We start from the raw sequence: 18,294 nt of genomic DNA on the forward strand, positions 1-18,294 counted from the left end.
GGGACCCTTAGAGGGTCAGGGTCAGGGTTAGGGTCGGTAAGGTTAGACCCTGACCCTCTGAGGTGCGGGTGGAGGTTCCTAATCTCGGACCCGCGGGGCGGGTGAGTGCTAGGTCTAGGTGCGCCGCTCGCTTGTGTGCGCCACTCGTATATGAAATACGTTAATACTTTACTGTAAATAATTATATAATCATATATCAAGAGACACTATCCCAAAAGGGTATAGTATTCTGTGCTATTAGTGATTACTCTGTGCCAATAGGGTTTACCATACTGATGCGGTCTCCCAAAACTTTTACGCTGTAGCACTACAAACAGTTCATTCAAAGCAAGAATATCCAGAGTCCATATTGCTCCTTGGTATCATAAAGATGAACCTAAGACATATCACCCATCAGATCTTCATCCATCTCAAGTCCGGCCTCCCCCCTACGATAGGATTAACTTCATTGGAACCTGACCAAACCTGACCCTTGTGTAGACTATCAACGTACTCATCGCTTAATCCCAGGTTATTATTGGTTTCCCCAAGATTAATCACCAGGGCCTCCATTATCCTCATTTCCTGCTTGAGTTGAGACTGTAAATCCGACTCATAAGAGAGTCGAGGTAACGAATGAATGGATGAGAACCGTAGCATAGAAGACTCAGCATGATCTTTGGTCTGCACCAATGTCGCGTTTAAGGCACGAGATATGATGAGAGATGAAACAGCGGATCTAGTGACATCTGCACACACAGGGGAAGGAAAGACCTGCTTTGAAAGGTCGGCCACCGTTAAAGCTGCAAAAGTCTTCCCAAGCTTGATAACAGTTTGACTGAAGAAAGCACCCACTACTTGGGACACGAGACCGAAATTATTGTCCTGAAGCGGTGGCATTAGCTCTGAATTCCAAAACAATAAAACCTAGTGTCAATTAGAGCCACCACCTACCGCGCACCACACTCCTTTGCCAGCATCGATTTCAGCATCAAGTCTTTTTAGATCACCATGTTCGAATGCATGAGCAAGTATTATATAGGGTCTCGCGAGTGACTGGTACACTTTCACCACATGAGGTGTTGTGATGCTTGGAGGCGAACAGAGCTACCCATGGAAACAGTTAGCCCAAGAAAATAATAGGGCTAATGCCATCGAGTTTCTTTTCTTTTGTTTTCTTTCAGCGAAGAGATAACTCACCTTTCCCTTTTCGAGTAAGCCTACCAGCACCCATTTTTTGTAGGCCTCGACCATAATCAAGCTCACAGGGTTAGTACTAGGCGCAGAGATGACAATCCCAAGGAAATGGAGTGCATTCCGCCACTCCTTCAATGCCATGTACACCATACCACCGTAAAGAAAGTACTGTAAGTAGTCTCGGTATGAGAGCTTGGATGAGACCCCGGAAGCTTCAGTCATAAAGGATACACTTGACGCATGATCTGCGCAAAGCGCAGAGGGTCCCGAAAAGGCACGTCCCTGCGAAATTGGGAAATGAAAAATCTGCTTATCCAAGACAGGCAATGCACAAGAATATGCTTTGGCCTGGAGACACAGCCGGACAAGCAAAAGGTGACTTGAAGTGAAAACAGCACATGATGGGTCGAGACGAAGCATAGCGTCCCTGACCAGCTTAGCACCTAGTAGTGGCTGTAGCAGGGTTAGGTTAGCAATGGAACCCGAGTAACTTTGGAAAAATAGCCGACTTGCCATTGATGCAGCTTGCGAGGCTTGTCCCACGAGCTCAACAAGGAGGCGCCATTCTCGTCCTGCGTACCTGACCTGGACCCCATCGAAATTCGTCAAAAAATGTGCAGCGCATGTCCATAGCTTTCCTGAGGGGCGGAGGTCCGCTGGGAGCACATTGGTATTGATTTCCTGCGCCTTTTGTATCTGCACACGTAGCACGAAAAGATATGGGATCGAATCTATCACTGGGTCAAAATTCTAAAGACGAATGTGTATTAGCGGTGAACCCATAGAAGTTCCATAGATGAGAGGCTCGATATAAATAAAGCTGCTTACACTGAGAAAAGTCCCATCACTGGCAAATGAGTCGAGTGCCTTGGTAGATTGTAATCGCCTGAAGTATTCAACTAGCTCGCGAATCCGACGGTCATACTCGTCACTGGGTAGGTGGTTAGAGTTGTGTAAATGCGCCGATGCGGAGATAATATCCGAGAGGAGTGTCATCCTGGCAAGGCGTGAAAGAAGAGCACAAGATAATTTGGTTTCAAATGCGCAAAGAGGTCTTGTTTCAAACTGGTGTGATATCTCTTCGCTTTTGTGATATCAGAATTGCGATACGATGGGAACTCGACGTTGGATGAGGAAGGAAGAAAAAAAGGTATCTGATGAAATGTTCGTAAAAGAAACCTACGTTGTAGGTATGTGTATGTTAAAGAAATGTGACGTAGGGAGTTGTGATGATTATCAGACACCTCGGGAGGGTGGGTAAATCCGAGAGGAGCGGGATCGATAACGTGCCCCTCCACACTTTTGACTCATTTTTTCTCCTTTCCTTTCTTCTAAGTCTACTACTGTTTTCACTTCTGTTTGACGCTTATTGTTCAATTCCATATAGGGCCGAGATTATTTGAGACAGATCATGTCATTGACTGAATCCGCGGCAGCTGATGCCGCCCATAGCGCATCACTTGCCTCTCGTCGTCTTGCAACTTTAACAAATGATGAGCGCAATAGAGCTTTGACATTGCTCCATGATGCATTGGAAATGAACCGAAAATATATCCTTGAAGCCAATGCTAGGGATGTAGAAATTGCCACTATCGCGGCTGAGAGCGGGAATTTGAGCCATAGCGTGCTCAAGAGACTCGACCTGTCGCGGCCCGGAAAATACAAAGACATGCTTGATGGGATCTTGAGTGTGCGGGATTTGGATGACCCTAGTGAGTGCACTTTCTAAACTGTGAGGTCCAGTAATTGAGACAGAAATTAACATAATACAATCATAGTTGGGAAAGTGACACTACGAACCCTCCTCGACGATGGTCTAATGCTTGAGAGAGTCAGCTGCCCTATCGGTGTGCTACTGATTATCTTTGAGGCCCGCCCAGAGGTGATAGCAAACATCGCTGCGTTGGCTATCAAATCAGGCAACGCTGCTATTCTGAAAGGTACACACGCACGCCCTTATGAAGATTCCATGATATTGTTCAATTGACGCAAATATCTATCTAGGTGGGAAGGAATCCATGGAGTCCTTTGCGGCAATTGCGAACGTTGTATCTAAAGCTATCGCTGAATCTCGGGTGCCAGTATCATCGATCCAGCTGGTCAAGACACGCGATGTGGTGTCTTCTCTCTTGGCTCAGGATTCGTTGATTGACCTGGTCATTCCCCGAGGTTCCAACGAACTTGTCCGCTTTGTGAAAGATAACACCAAAATCCCCGTGCTTGGCCATGCCGATGGCCTTTGTTCTGCTTATATACACGCTGATGCCGATATCGATACTGCTGTGAAAGTGATTGTGGATTCGAAAACAAACTATCCAGCGGCATGCAACTCATTGGAGACGTTGCTTGTCCACGAGGATACCCTTGAATCGGTGTTCCCGGTGGTTGCTGCTGCTCTCCTGGAGAAAGGCGTGACTCTTCGTTGTGATCCTGACTCGAAATCTGCTTTGACAAAGACATTGCCAGCCGAGAAGTCAGCACAATTACAAACGGCCACTGAATCTGACTACAACACTGAGTTTTTGGACCTTGTTTTGGCAGTGAAAACCATCCCCTCAACTGACCCTCCGACCATGGCCGTGGAGGCTGCCATTACCCATATAAACGTGCATTCGTCCAAGCATACAGAGATCATTTTGACTCGGTCAAAAGAGGCGGCAGATATGTTCATGAGCGGAATTGATAGTGCGGGTGTTTTCTGGAATGCATCAACTAGGTTTGCCGATGGCATGAGGTTTGGATTTGGTACAGAGGTTGGCATCAGCACCAACAAGATCCATTCCCGAGGACCGGTTGGACTTGAGGGTCTGACGATCTACAAGTACTTGATCCGGGGAAATGGACACGGGGCAGCAGACTATGGGGAAGGAGGGAAGAAATTCCTCCATACTAATATGCCCGTAGGCCAGTAGTTGGCTCACCAGCGCAACACATTAGAAGAATATCATTTTAGAAAATATTTTTTTTCTTGCTTTCTTGTTTGAAAAATCCCATAAGAAAAAACTTAGGACAAAGCCTGATTCAATTTTCTTTTGCCCCTTCATTCGTAAATTCTCATTTCCCAGTCCAACCAAAGACATCCCGCCACTTTTAAGTACACAGACTTGAGGTCTCTGACTAGAATTGGAACGATTCCAGGCACCGAGAAAGTCAATGTGGTCAATGTATCTTTCACAATACATACATACCGCATCATCCTCATCAAGTCCCTTAAACCTTGAAACCCTTGGATCTTCTGCGACCACGAGCCCGCTCGAACTTGCGGCCCTTGCTGCCCACGTATGGCTTCTGTTTTGAATCAGTAAATTTGTATGGCATCTCATTTTCCAATCGCAATAACGCACCTTGTCAGTGTGAGGACCGAAGCCAAAGTGCTTCACGGCCTCACGAGCGTTCTTGGGTCCACGCAGGAGGAGAGTGTTGGCACCGGTAGGAGCGCGGAGTGCAAGCTGGTCCAGAGTCAAAGTCTCACCACCGGCCTTCTCAATGCGAGCGCGAGCGGTAGCGGTGAAACGGAGAGCAGCGATCGACAACTTGGGGACGGTCAAGAGGCGGTTGTCATCGGTGACAGTGCCCACAACGACGACAGTCTTGCCCTTCTGCGCTTCGCTGATGTTGGCAACAGCGCGAGAAAGGGAAACCGGGGGGCGGTTGATTCTCGACATGAAGAGACGACGAAGGACGGCCTTGTTGAAGTTGGACTCGGTGCGGCCTATCATAAATCCCATATCAGCCTCACTGCATCCTCAAAACGGTACACCTATAGAAATTGCGCTGCAAACGAAAGTCGGAATCGGGGGGGTCATACGAGCCAAGAAGCGGTAGAGCTTCACCAGAACCTTCAAGTAGACGTTGTCGCTCTTGGGAGCCTTGCGGTGGCTGCTCCGCACATGGTGGCGGTCCAGGTCGATACCTGCGATTTATGAATTGTTAGTTGAATGGACTGAGAACGAGAAAAAAATAGACACAGATTCGAGTGAATGCTGCGAGATGCGATAGTCGAGTGAACGGAGATGATTGAACATACCCATGGCTGTGTATTTGTCGACTTCCCGGGAAATAGCTTGCTGTCGCACCCGTATAGAAAGTGCAGGAGGTTTTTGATCCTTGACTTTCGGCTGGACAGTGGTGTGTGGGTTTAGCCCTACGCTAGACTTGACTAGGAAAGGCGAGACACATGACCTGGTTATACCCACGTGATCATCTTTGAGTTGCCACCTGATCACGTGCCAATATGGATCTCGCAGAGAATTTACTCCGTACTTTGTACTCCGTATAGTGAACCGTAATGTTCAACTTAGCCCAGGTGGGAAATTTCTATTTATGGGAGTTATCCCATACATTGATGATTTACATCATATACACAGATCATTTATATGCATTGTATATAATGAATATGTTCATAATAATGAGAAGAAATCTAGGTATGTACATAGTATTTGAACTATTCGCTATCATTCAAGCCAACAAAGAAATCACGAGTCATTTCAAAGCTCAACCAGCTGCTGGCCATACTAGGAGCAACTTTCAAAAGATTCGGCCCTATCCCCTTGAATAGTCCACGCAGTCCCTCTTCAGCCACAATGACCTTCACAGCATCCCAGATCGAGGTGTATTGGTAACCCATTCCCGACATTGTGTTGATCTGGAATCGCCGACGTAGCACATCACTAAGGAAAAGTCAGTTTCATAGGGCTTATCGAATAGAATAAAAGAACTGACAAAGGATAAGTACAAGTCTGGGCGACTGCTCCAGATATCGCGCCAGCCAACAATTTTCGATAAGAGCTAGGGTTTTTGTCCCCTTCCGGTGTCAGATACTTGCGCACCGATTCGTAGGTCATAAAATTGAGTCCCACCTGTTGCCTGTCAGTTATGACTAAGTCAAATGAAAAGAACAACTCACATATGGGGCTACTCCAGCAACAGTGGGGGCAATTCCACGATATAGAGCCCTTGTTCCGCCTTCATTTTTATAGATGATGGCCATTGTGGTGAACATGCCTGGCAGTTTTTGGCCTGGATCTCTTGTTCCAAGATCGGCAAATGAAGCGGATTGAATGGAAAGCCGGGTTCGAACGATGTCCAGAGGATAGGTGATAGTCACCGAGGTGATGCCAGCAACACCTCCACAAACAAGGCGACGCATTGGGGTCATCTCGCCATCGGGAGACTCTACAAACTAGATCAAAAGAAATGTCAGTTTGCATCCGAGCCCTAATTTTGCAGGATAGGAACAGCCACCCACTTGCTTGTAAAAATTATAGCTCCCAAACTGTACTGCAGAGTAAGGGATAATGCGAATACAGTTTGTTCCATTTCCTCGCATGAAGCCCCGCCAGCCTTCTTCCCGCCCCATCTTCACCAAGCCTTTCCAAATTGACAATTTGTATTCTGTTCGACCGACACTTTGAACTTGGAGAAGAATTTTCAATCGTTCAAGTGGTGACACTATTGTCCTAGAAACTGCACCAGCCACTCCACCAGCCATGAATGCAGCCACCACCGGTTCGGCGAGGTTATTCCTGGTACGAATCCAAATTGAAGGGGTTTGCTCATTAATCAGCTCCTGCTTTGATCAACAAGTCAGCCTCCGAGCTCAGACAAACGGGAGTGTCGATTCTCACCTTCCCTGGATTTGAACCAGAAGGAAACTTGGACAAATTCTGCAAGGTAGGCTTCGCTGTACCCTCCAACTCCTCCTTTTGAACAGTATCCTGACGATTTAAGCTCATCTTGACGATATACACATCCGGTTCTGCAGAGGTTTATATAAAAAAAAAGTCCTCTGTGAACTGCGGTGTAATGATTCCCGCAATTATCTTGATCGAAAATGAAGCTTGATTGTTGTTGCAAATCAAATGCGATAAAGCACTATTGGTGTAGTGCTAGCCATGAAGGTTGGTGGTCTTCCGAGACTTGGGGGATTTAAAGGCACATCATTGACCCTGTGTCCAGTGGTGTATTTCTTGTTTCAATGGACATATAACTGAGGCAATAAATGGTAACGTTGATAGTAGATTTTCCGAAAAGGAGAAGTAAAGACGAAAAAGAAAGAGCTTTGCTATAGTCAGACGAGTTGTTGGGCCGGGTTTGCTTTTTTTTCCTTCCTTCAAGTTGGTGGAAGATGTATTTGAACAGGTGAAAAGAAACAAGTAAATGTGTTCCTCACAGAACACAGGACTGTGTATAACTAGGGGATTAACGTGCTTAGAGAGAGAGAGGGGGAGAGAGAGAGAGAGAGAGAGAGAGAGGTTTAGAAAGAGAAGACCGTCCCGACTTACCGACAGACACGGTACCTCCCGATAACTACATAGTTAGTTAGTTAGTCCGCCACTTATATTACGTACCTGTTCCTGGTCTATGAACTAAGCCTACGTAGATCCATCCTCAACATCTATTGTAGACTATATATCCGATTTTATATATATATATATTATATTCGAAATTTTATTTATTTATAATTAGAATTAATCAGAAATACCCTTTTACATGAATGAATAAATAGAAAAATTAAGAATACAAGAAATAAAAAGAAAAGCAAAAACTCCCTTTCATAAATTGCGTCATTGGCACATTTGATCCACCGTAGCACCTTCATCACTAATTCTTTCTGTGCTCTCTCTCTCTTATACTCTTTAATCCTCTTGAAGCTTCTTTTAAAGCTCCATCTCACCTTTCAAATTCTTTTTTAAAAAAACCCCATCTGACCCAATCTTCTTTATCTTCCATTGCTCTGTGCTAACGGCACCATGTCTTCTCGCTCTGGAACTACTTTGTATGTTACCGGGTTTGGCCATGGCACCCGTGCTCGCGATCTTGCCTACGAATTCGAACGGTACGTGTCGCCTCTACCTTCGCACCTACGAACTTCGATCCCCATCCTTCCGACGACGTCCCGATGAAGACCATTTGCAATGCCTTGGACGACAATCTTCTTTCTTTCTTCCAACTAGCGTGGCATTGGGAAGCTTGTGTCTACGTTGCCCCGTCTCATTCCTCGGGCAACTGTTAGCTAGTCTTAGTCATTCGTCACCATAATTCCTCTTGCTACCAGTATCTGCAGCTAGCTCAACTGATTCTGAAACTAGTTATGGGCGTCTTGTTCGCTGTGATATCCCTGCCCCCCGCACTCCATCCAGCCGACTGTGAGTTGAATGATACATCTTACACCACTTTGTCTTTCTAATCTAAATCGCTCAGTTTCGCTTTCGTTGAATACGAGAGTCGCCGGGATGCTGATGATGCTTACCATGAAATGCACAACAAGCGTATCGGTCGTGATGATTTGCTGAAGATCGAGGTGAGTACATCCCCCTCCCAAAAAGCCCTGTTAAATCTCTTCTAACCTATCCCCAGTGGGCACGCACTCCTCCCTCTGCTTCCTGGCGCTTTGACTCTGGCTCTGGCCGTGACGCTCCCCGTGACGCTGGTCGTGATGCTGGCCGCGATCGTCGCCGTGATCGCACTCCTCCTCGCCGTGGTCGCTCCCCATCTCCTCGTCGCAGCCGCGGCGGTGACTATTCCCCTCGCCGAGACGATCGGTACGAACGGGACGCTGACCGTACTGACCGCGACTACGACCGCCGCGACCGTGATTCTGACCGCCGTGACCGTGACCACGATCGACGTGATCGCGACCGTTCTCGCGACCGTTCTCGTAGCCCCGATGACCGTGAACGTGATGGCAAGGATGAGCGGGAAAGACGCGATGATGATCGCGAGCGTCGTGAGGAGGATCGTGAGAATGGCCCTAACGGTGAGGACAGGAAAGGTCAGTTCGGGATTCAGTCTAGAAACGTTCTTTTCACTCACATATACGGCAGTACCCCTGGACCCAATGCCCTCTGCTCATGATGAGCTCGATACTGCTGAGTAGATCAACTCAGTACTACGTTCTTTCGCTCTCGACCCATGTCTTCCGTCGACATTATGTTTTCTTCTGAAGGTGTCCTTCATTGCGGTTGTGCCAACCCGGGGGATGGAGGAGACAAGGTTATCACCCCAGTGTTGCTCTCAGTACATCCTGTGGCATATCTCATATCTCTCGTCCCTCTTTGCCTCTCTGTTTCTGATTTCAAATGGCGTGAAACTTTGAGCTCTGGGACAAGCTGGGGCCAAGTGAACGTGTGACCCCTGCTTCCCCTGCTTTTTTATTTCAACCTCGCTTTTTTTCCCCCGAGTTATTCCCATTTTATTTTATTTTTTGAGGTTGGTAATTTATCCTGGTCAGCAGCTCGGATCCCACCGAAGCGAACGTCGAGCGATCGTTCCAAGTCCGCGCCCAAATACCACGATGAATTTCGTTTCGCCCTCTCGTCTTGTTCGCAATTTAATTTGAAAGCGGTTATTTCAATTCGCCCTATTCGACTGGTCGGCACACTCGGTGTTTCTCTGAATCGCTGTAGTGCCATTAGTTGTATGTGAGGTCAATGCTGTCGGGAAACCAATTTTAAAGCACCAATTCAACAGCTTTGTTAATAATAATAAAAATGTTAAAAAAAAAAAAAAACAGACAAGCCAACAGAATTTTTGCATAGTAAAAGATACATGTATTCTCGAAAGTGGTTATCATAGCCATGACGTAGGATATTTAGCGTGGGGTCTCTCATTTCCAATCCATCAAACAATCCATCACAGCAACAACTGAAGTCTCAATTATCACTATAAACTTGATTCGACCTTTACTATGGGCTCACCAAAACAAACAGGAATTAGCATTGCAATCGATGTATTAGCCTTCTTCCCCCACTGCTTATACAGAGGACTGACATGATAAAGAGAGGTGGGACATTTACGGATTGTATTGGAAATCCAGGGACGGGCCGCTTGGAAGACGACATTGTGATTAAATTGCTCTCAGAAGACCCCAATAACTACAAAGATGCACCTTTAGAGGGAATACGACGTATTCTTTCCAAATTTACAGGTCATGAAATCCCTCGTGGGGAACCCATCGATACTTCTTTGATCCAGAGCATCCGCATGGGCACAACTGTGGCAACAAATGCGCTGCTCGAACGGAAAGGGGAGAAGGTAGTGTTGGTGGTAAGCAAGGGCTTCAAAGACTGTCTTGAGATTGGAAATCAGTCTCGTCCTAAAATATTTGACCTTGCCATCAAACGTCCCGATGTCCTTTACGAGGAAGTGATCGAGGTGGATGAGCGCGTCACCCTGGAAGACTACGCAGAAGATCCGCAACGAAGCACCACTACCACTACTCCCCGGGAACAGACCCGCGCAGAAGCCGATGTTGTTCGTGGCCTTTCTTCAGAAGCAGTTCGCATACTGAAGCGTCCATCTGAGGGCTTGGTGAGATCGCAGTTGAAAGAGGCATACAACCGCGGCATTAGAAGCATAGCAGTATGCCTGATACATGGATACACTTTTCCAGACCATGAGACACTGGTTGGAAGAATCGCCAAAGAAATTGGTTTCCCCCATGTGAGTCTGAGTCATCAGCTCATGCCGATGATTAAACTTGTGCCGAGGACCACTTCAGCCTGTGCCGATGCATATTTGACCCCTGCCATCAAGAAGTATATCTCTGGCTTTCAAGCTGGATTCGAGGGTGGCCTGGGCAGTGAGAGTGTCAAACAGCAGGCGGGAGCCAAAGGCGCACGCTGTGAATTCATGCAGTCGGATGGTGGCCTTGTGGACGTGGACCAATTTTCAGGCCTACGAGCAATTTTGTCAGGGCCTGCTGGCGGAGTGGTGGGCTATGCATTGACTTCCTACGATCCTGTGTCGAAGACACCTGTGATAGGTTTTGATATGGGAGGGACAAGCACGGATGTTAGCAGGTACGGATCCGGTCGGTACGAACATGTCTTTGAGACAACCACCGCTGGAGTGACAATTCAATCTCCTCAGTTAGACATCAACACTGTTGCTGCAGGTGGCGGCTCAAGATTGTTTTATCGAAACGATCTCTTCGTCGTTGGGCCCGAGTCAGCAGGAGCTCATCCAGGGCCCGCGTGCTATCGCAAGAATGGACCACTCACAGTAACTGACGCCAATCTGTTCCTTGGGCGATTGGTCCCTGACTTCTTCCCGAAGATTTTTGGCTCAGATGAAACCCAAGGACTGGATGAACAAGCCAGCCGGGTGTTGTTTGAGGAACTAACCAAAGAAATCAACCGCAAGTTGACCAAAGGGGGCCAAAGCCGAGAAATGTCCCCCGATGAGGTTGCCTTTGGTTTTATCAAGGTAGCCAATGAGACGATGACTCGGCCCATTCGATCTCTAACGGAGGCCAAGGGACATGACACCTCAAAACACAGGTTGGCTACGTTTGGAGGAGCCGGGGGCCAACATGCCGTTGCCATTGCTGAGAGCCTGGGGATTCGGCAGATTTTGATCCATCGGTATTCCTCGGTGCTTTCGGCATACGGAATGGCACTGGCAGACGTTGTTGATGAAAACCAAGAGCCCGAATCAAAGACCTGGGCTGATGATGGCAGAGAGGTCCAAGATGCACTTGCTTCAAGAATAGAAGACTTAAAGAAACGATCCACACAGAGGTTGCAAGATCAAGGCTTCGACAATGATTCCATCGTGTTTGAAGAATACCTCAATATGCGATATCGAGGCACAGAATCTGCCTTGATGATACTCAAACCCAGCAAAGAGGAGGCCGATCTTCACTTTGGGGGGGACGAATGGGCCTTTGGGAAGGCATTCATGAAGCAACACGATCAAGAATTTGGTTTTACTCTCCCAGAGCGGGACATCATCGTGGATGATGTGCGGGTGAGAGGAATCGGGAAAGGATTCAAAATATCCGAGAAGACTGTAGACAAGCAGATCCAAGAATCTAACCCAAAGGATGTGACGGTAGGCCAAGAATATCGCAGATCTCTTGTGTACTTCGAGGGTGGCCGACTTGAAACCCCGATCTACAAACTCGGCGAATTAAAGCTTAACGACCGAGTGAGGGGCCCGGCGATTTTAGCCGATGACACCCAAACAATTGTGGTGACCCCAGGAGCTTCGGCGCTCTTGACAAAAACCCACGTCGTCATCAATATTGGTGAATCCGATACCAGCCAGCCAGATATCAGCACAGACAATGTGGATCCTATCCTGCTGAGCGTCTTCTCGCACAGATTTATGGCTATTGCCGAGCAAATGGGACGTGCTTTACAGAAAACAAGTGTAAGCACCAATGTAAAGGAGCGGCTTGACTACTCCTGCGCATTGTTTGACGCAGAAGGTGGTCTTGTTGCGAACGCGCCACATTTGCCCGTTCATCTCGGTAGCATGTCAACCTGCGTGCGGATACAGGCCCAGATTTGGCAAGATAAACTGAAGCCTGGCGATGTAATCGTGTCAAATCACCCGGAATTTGGGGGAACTCATCTCCCAGATATCACAGTCCTGCAGCCTGCTTTCAGCCGGGGGAAGATCATATTCTACGTCGCTTCTAGGGCGCACCATGGTAAGACGTTTTCCCGAGCGAAAGAGAGGGGGGGGGGGGGGGAAATGTAATATACATTCTAACCTGCATGAAGCTGATATCGGAGGAATACTCCCGGGATCTATGCCACCTCATTCAAAAGAGCTTTATCAAGAAGGCGCGGCCATCAAGAGCGAAAAATTGGTATCAGAAGGTAAGTTTGACGAGGATCGCATCATAGAGTTGCTGTACAGAGAGCCGGCCCAGTATCCAAACTGCAGTGGAACTCGTTGCCTGGCAGATAACTTGAATGATCTTAAGGCTCAAATCGCGGCGAATAAGAAAGGGATCAACTTGATCAGCACTCTAATTGAGGAGTATGGTGAGGCTGTCGTGCAGTTCTATATGCACCAGATCCAAGACAATGCAGAGCTTAGCGTACGCAATCTACTGAAACATGTGAGCAAGAGGTTTGCTGGCCGAGATCTGAGTGCGATTGATTACATGGATGATGGGAGTCCTATTCAATTGAAGATATCAATAGATGGAGACAAAGGAGAGGCAATCTTCGATTTCGAGGGGACAGGCCCAGAAGTATATGGTATGGGTAGCGTTTTTAAAGGGGGATAACCCTGATTTTTATTGAGCTGACAATAACAGGCAATATCAATGCACCGGAGGCGGTCACATACTCAGCGATCATATATTGCCTGCGATGCCTTATTTCGGCAGATATCCCGTTGAATCAGGGCTGTCTAAAGCCAATCAACGTCCGAATTCCTTCTGGGAGTCTTCTATCCCCTTCGGAATCGGCTGCTGTGGTGGGTGGCAATGTTTTGACGGTAGGACCAAGACAGAATACTTACATTGATTATGGGCTCATCGTCTCTTCAGAGTCAACGAGTGACCGACGTCATTTTGAGGTGCTTCCAGGCTTGCGCTGCGTCACAAGGTGATACCAACAATCTCACATTTGGGTTCGGAGGGAATATACCTGGTGAGACTGAAACAAAAGGGTTTGGTTACTATGAAACCATCGCCGGTGGTAGCGGAGCTGGTCCGACTTGGGAAGGCACGTCGGGGGTTCATACACACATGACTAACACCCGAATCACCGACGCAGAGGTGTTTGAGCGGCGGTACCCTGTGATCCTCCGAGAATTCAGTCTTCGACCGAATTCAGGAGGCAATGGTCAGCACCGCGGAGGGGATGGCGTTGTGCGAGACATTGAATTCCGTATTCCCGTGCAAGTCTCTATCCTTTCCGAACGAAGAGTCTACCATCCATATGGATTGGAGGGAGGCGAGGACGCGCAGTGTGGTCAGAACATCTGGGTGCGTCGCGTGAAAAACCAAGACGGAACCTCGGAGAAAAGATACATCAACCTGGGCGCGAAGAATTCCGCTCAAATGCAAGTAGGGGACAGGATCATTATCTGTACACCCGGAGGAGGAGGATGGGGTCAAATCGGAGACCAGAGCCAGGTTCTCCAGGAGAAAGATCATCGTCATGCTTGGCGAGGAGGTTCTATTGCCAACAACATGGCAACGCAGGAGGCAAGTATGTGATTTATAGGGAAATTGGGGAGTCAGTCCAAACCACCATGGTTTGGTTCAAATGGGTCAAACTCAATTTGATTATGATGAAATTGTAAGGACTAGTTATAGGCAACATAAATCAACTCTCAATGGCGATTATGCTTCACTCTCCTCGTCACTTGTCGCCTCGATATTCTGCTTTGATGGACTTTGGTTGTCCGAGTGGCCCTGTCCTTGCTCTCCTTGATCAGACTGGCTGCCCTCTGCCGAGTAGACAGGCCGAGGCAGAGTTTCCCCGTTTTCTTTCAATGCCTGCTCAATCCCAGGTAGGATGGAGATGATGACAGCGAATTGATCCACAGGCATTGAGATACCCTGAATTGGGAATAAATATTAGCACAGTTTGGGCAAAAAATTACTGATCAACTGACCTTTTTTCCTGGCAACTGCTGCCCATCCTTTTCATAGTATTCTCTGACATTAACCTGGGTTTTGCCGCGGAATGAAGATATGGTCACGCGACGCATATTTGATATTTCCCAGTAGCGATCTCCATTAGAGTCGGTTTTGGCTTCCACTGTATTATTGTTGACCTTGGCCTTTTTGGGGCGCACACTATTGTCAGTGCCAGCGCCTGACTCAGATGAACGTTTCCTGGATGACATGGCTGATGAGTGATCTCAGGTATCTGGTTGTGAGAAGGCAAGAAAGTGGGAAATTGCATAGGTCTCCAAACACGAGCGCGAAACCCCGGCACGTCATCACGTGAAAGTTGATATGTGTATACGGAGTATATATATATATATATATATATATGTGCGTGTGTCCTATCATTGGTAGTTCCTACTTACGGCCGTTCCTTGTGATTTTTCACTTAGTTATTCATAGTACGGTCCAAATAAAATTGATCTACTGAACACTAAAGAGTCAATACCCTAAGGCCCTGTAGTAGAATCGAGAAGACAAATCCCCGAGCGACACTTTCAACCTGAAGACTGTCAAAGATCTTCTCTAGCGCTTCTCGACTAGCAGCCGCGCCCATGACACTTGTTAAGGCCTGTGGGATTCCTCGCTGCACAAATAGTTTACGCGCAGTATCCCGTAGCCGGATTTTCTCCTCCTCACTAGGTGGAGGGGGCCAGGATTTAAGTTCCTCCTCTGTCGGAAGTGCGTTCTCACGAAGCTTGACCAGGTAATCCCCCAGGGCGTTATCTGAGGTATGGCCTTCTATCATGGATTCTTGCAACAGAGTACGAATCGTTTCCAATGTCGGACTTCCGGGACGTAGGATGTACGATTTGGCAGCATTCAAAAGGGTCCGGCGTATGTTCCATGCAGATGACAAGGTGTACAACTCATTGATGACCGCAAAGATCAGCTCTACTGCTATTTGGGTCTCATCAGCTGTGATAGGATTCCCCTGTTTGCAGGCTTGATCAATACTCTGCCCATTCTCTGATCGGTGATGCGACGAGGTTCGATCAATAGTTTCCGTTGCCTGTATGTCAAGTTCTGCAGTATGATCGCTGAGATCAAGAGAGATTTCAGAGGGCGAGGTCTCTGTAGTCCATGCACCTTGCTCATTCCCAAACGAGTCCCTGGTACCATCGATTGAAGATGACCTGGAAATTTCGCGTCTTTGGATTTCAAGGGAGCCGGTAGGGTATGTCACAGGCGAATTAAAATTTTCGTTGATTACGCTGGTACGATCACCAAAGCTGGGTCGTGCCTGTGACAAACTGGGGCGACATGAGTTATCAACCTTGGGCTGAATCTGATCAGCAATAATAGCCGGTTTCTTGCCATTGGCGGCACCTCCAAATACCCCCGTCATTCCTTCAAAGACAGCTTTACTGCCCCCTGCCACTCCCTTAGGCGCATTGGTCAATGCATCCAGCATACCCTTGCCCATATTTTCAAACGTAGTTTGACTAGGGAAAGGGAATACCAGTTTGTTAGGACCAGTGGGTTCAGTAGAAGAATCAACGTCTTTTTCCAAAAATCGGCGCATTCGATCAGTGTCGGCAAGTGACTCGTGCTTCATAGCATCTTGTAGATACCACTCAAGGTCCCGAGCGAGAGCTTGTCGTGTTTTGCCCTTCCAGGTAGGCAGTGTGGGATGACGCTCCGAGAAACTTGAAATCTGATTCAATCGCGAAACAGTCCCTAACATCTCGTGAAGGGACTGGAAGTCCGAATATTTGCGAAACACCATCCACCCAGTCGAACGTGTTGACGCTGGCTCGACCTGTAGGAGATAATCCCACATGGGTCGCGACTTGATCTGGCCTTTTTCATCTCTCGCCCCGTCATCATCTACCAACACTTGTGCCCCATGAAGAATTAAAGGGAGCACAGAAGAGTCTTCGGATAATTTCGGGCTCACAGGTAATTGCATACTGGGCATTAGTCCCTGATCTTCGTGGTCTTCGTTTTCATGAGTCGCATTTGAAGTCAAACCAGTCTCCGAACGGTGAATTTCATCAATTTGTTCATTTTGGCGTGGCAATTTTGACACCGAGCTCTGCGTATCATGAGATGCAATCATAGCGCTCAGACGTTTCACCTCTAGGGCTGTTTCTTCCTCTGTAGCTCTTGCCACATGCACGGACTCTCTCTGTGTAGCTTTGATGGAGTCTACGTTTGGGCCTTCTGCAGACGTGGGAGCACTGACGCCCTGGTTCCGTGCACCTTCAACGCCTGCGTCGATAGCGTGCATGATTTCGGATTCACCGTCCTGAAGGAGATGGATAATCCATTCATTGATAAATTCAGGACGGGAAAGACTGGTCACAATAGACCCCAATATCACACCCGCAAAGACCTCCCGGAGGAAGTCCCGTACAGCTCGACAATTGTAGGCCTTGACATCTAAGAAATTCGACAATATATCATCAGCAACCATGCTGAGTTTCTTCTTTTGTTGTTTTTCAGAGAGAACATTCGCTAAGCTGCTATCCGGAAATTGTTCAAGATATTGGTCCACAGTTTTTTGGGCTTCTACCGAGGAGCCCGCAGCAGTGAATGCTGCTGCAAGTTCATTCAAGAATACAATGACGATAGATGACGAGTTGGTGAGAAACTGCAAGAACGTGTCCTCTGTTCGTTTCCGCGAGAGGTGCGAAGAGACCGATGTAATGAAATGTGTTAAAATTCGTCGACAGGAGCCCGGAAAACTCGATTCGGACGGTAAAAGCGGCTCGTACCAGTATCTTTATCTGAAGATAAGCTACTTGTCTCACGGTGGAAGAAGGGCATAGATGAAGGAAATAATACTTACTTGACATAGTCTTTAATGACCGCATCGGTGAGCGTTCTCAACGCGACAGCGGTGGCTGGTTGAAATGTGGCATATTCCAGTTCTGCCGAGGACATATCTTCAGGCATACATATAGAACCATCGCCTTCCCTCTGGGTGCCTGAAGCATTAGCCCGTTTCGGCCAGTCCAAAAGCCTGTTAGAGACTTCCAGCGCAAGTTCTCTTCGCCTGTTAGGCTTTTGTGCATGCAACGCTCCATCTGCATGTTCGTTATTCGATCCCTCCCAGGACGCGTGCAGGACAACCCCCACAACCACCCCAATTAGAAGTAGACCTATTCTCCCCAGAACAATGTAGGTGACGAGGGCAAGAAGCGCAAAGACTGCAAGGAGGGTCTCATTGGTAGAGGTCGAGAGAAATTTGAGGGCGGCATTAATAAGTTCCTTTGAAGTCATTTGATTGAAGATGGGGTCTTGCATCGGGTGAGTGTTGTGGTCTTTGCCGGATGGAGAAGCTGAAATGACCTGGGAGTCCGCGTCATCATTGTGGCGACTCATTGTACTAAGATATCCCAGATTCGGAGAATGTCCAGAGTACTGGTAGTCAACCCTCCATTTCGTGTCCAAGATTCAATGTGACCTTTGTAGACCTGTGTAGACCTGTGTAGACAATTTGACATGGGAACAACATAAGGACAAGAAGATAAGGGATAGGAACCTTAGAGAAAATGCTTGGCGTACACCGTTGGCCAGTGCGTACCTCGTACCTACTCGGTATGCAGTGACTACGCAAAAGTGTTAACAACACCGGCCCCATACCCCCTTGATTATATAATTTACTGCCGGTCAAAACCTCCATGAATTCATACTATGGAATCTAGTATGCAGTATACCACCCCTGGCTCTCGATAATCGCTTCCACC

At 47.6% G+C, this 18,294-nt stretch overlaps 9 protein-coding genes across 9 annotated transcripts; 4 read left to right on the forward strand and 5 right to left on the reverse strand.

Moving 5' to 3' along the window:
* Positions 1-376: 376 nt before the first annotated feature.
* Positions 377-2,172, reverse strand: N7479_004508 (putative COP9 subunit 3; the record flags this gene model as incomplete). Its single annotated transcript, XM_057252205.1, has 5 exons — positions 377-428; positions 494-864; positions 934-1,086; positions 1,180-1,926; positions 2,005-2,172. The coding sequence occupies 5 exons, from the start codon at positions 2,170-2,172 to the stop codon at positions 377-379; spliced, it is 1,491 nt and encodes a 496-aa protein (XP_057111530.1).
* A 415-nt stretch (positions 2,173-2,587) lies between these two features.
* Positions 2,588-4,088, forward strand: N7479_004509 (glutamate-5-semialdehyde dehydrogenase; the record flags this gene model as incomplete). Its single annotated transcript, XM_057252206.1, has 3 exons — positions 2,588-2,888; positions 2,955-3,116; positions 3,181-4,088. 3 exons carry the CDS (start codon positions 2,588-2,590, stop codon positions 4,086-4,088), a joined length of 1,371 nt encoding a protein of 456 aa, XP_057111531.1.
* A 298-nt stretch (positions 4,089-4,386) lies between these two features.
* N7479_004510 (60S ribosomal protein eL18) lies at positions 4,387-5,207 on the reverse strand (the record flags this gene model as incomplete). Its single annotated transcript, XM_057252207.1, has 4 exons — positions 4,387-4,464; positions 4,521-4,888; positions 4,985-5,089; positions 5,204-5,207. 4 exons carry the CDS (start codon positions 5,205-5,207, stop codon positions 4,387-4,389), a joined length of 555 nt encoding a protein of 184 aa, XP_057111532.1.
* A 413-nt stretch (positions 5,208-5,620) lies between these two features.
* Positions 5,621-6,911, reverse strand: N7479_004511 (putative mitochondrial carrier protein; the record flags this gene model as incomplete). Its single annotated transcript, XM_057252208.1, has 5 exons — positions 5,621-5,846; positions 5,899-6,035; positions 6,083-6,358; positions 6,425-6,745; positions 6,804-6,911. 5 exons carry the CDS (start codon positions 6,909-6,911, stop codon positions 5,621-5,623), a joined length of 1,068 nt encoding a protein of 355 aa, XP_057111533.1.
* A 967-nt stretch (positions 6,912-7,878) lies between these two features.
* Positions 7,879-9,090, forward strand: N7479_004512 (RNA-binding protein). Its single transcript, XM_057252209.1, has 5 exons — positions 7,879-8,014; positions 8,268-8,324; positions 8,380-8,479; positions 8,536-8,950; positions 9,003-9,090. The coding sequence occupies exons 1-5, from the start codon at positions 7,929-7,931 to the stop codon at positions 9,053-9,055; spliced, it is 711 nt and encodes a 236-aa protein (XP_057111534.1). The 5' UTR covers positions 7,879-7,928; the 3' UTR covers positions 9,056-9,090.
* Positions 9,091-9,603, forward strand: N7479_004513 (uncharacterized protein; the record flags this gene model as incomplete). Its single annotated transcript, XM_057252210.1, has 2 exons — positions 9,091-9,303; positions 9,388-9,603. The coding sequence occupies 2 exons, from the start codon at positions 9,091-9,093 to the stop codon at positions 9,601-9,603; spliced, it is 429 nt and encodes a 142-aa protein (XP_057111535.1).
* Positions 9,604-9,948: 345 nt separating this feature from the next.
* N7479_004514 (uncharacterized protein) lies at positions 9,949-14,143 on the forward strand (the record flags this gene model as incomplete). Its single annotated transcript, XM_057252211.1, has 4 exons — positions 9,949-12,616; positions 12,690-13,175; positions 13,235-13,416; positions 13,469-14,143. 4 exons carry the CDS (start codon positions 9,949-9,951, stop codon positions 14,141-14,143), a joined length of 4,011 nt encoding a protein of 1,336 aa, XP_057111536.1.
* Positions 14,144-14,269: 126 nt separating this feature from the next.
* Positions 14,270-14,778, reverse strand: N7479_004515 (transcriptional coactivator p15/PC4 family protein; the record flags this gene model as incomplete). Its single annotated transcript, XM_057252212.1, has 2 exons — positions 14,270-14,488; positions 14,545-14,778. The coding sequence occupies 2 exons, from the start codon at positions 14,776-14,778 to the stop codon at positions 14,270-14,272; spliced, it is 453 nt and encodes a 150-aa protein (XP_057111537.1).
* A 254-nt stretch (positions 14,779-15,032) lies between these two features.
* Positions 15,033-17,929, reverse strand: N7479_004516 (uncharacterized protein; the record flags this gene model as incomplete). Its single annotated transcript, XM_057252213.1, has 2 exons — positions 15,033-17,325; positions 17,394-17,929. 2 exons carry the CDS (start codon positions 17,927-17,929, stop codon positions 15,033-15,035), a joined length of 2,829 nt encoding a protein of 942 aa, XP_057111538.1.
* Positions 17,930-18,294: the final 365 nt, after the last annotated feature.

Source organism: Penicillium vulpinum, assembly GCF_028829585.1.
Source record: "Penicillium vulpinum strain IBT 29486 chromosome Unknown utg000002l_segment0_segment0, whole genome shotgun sequence".
NCBI lineage: Eukaryota > Fungi > Ascomycota > Eurotiomycetes > Eurotiales > Aspergillaceae > Penicillium > Penicillium vulpinum.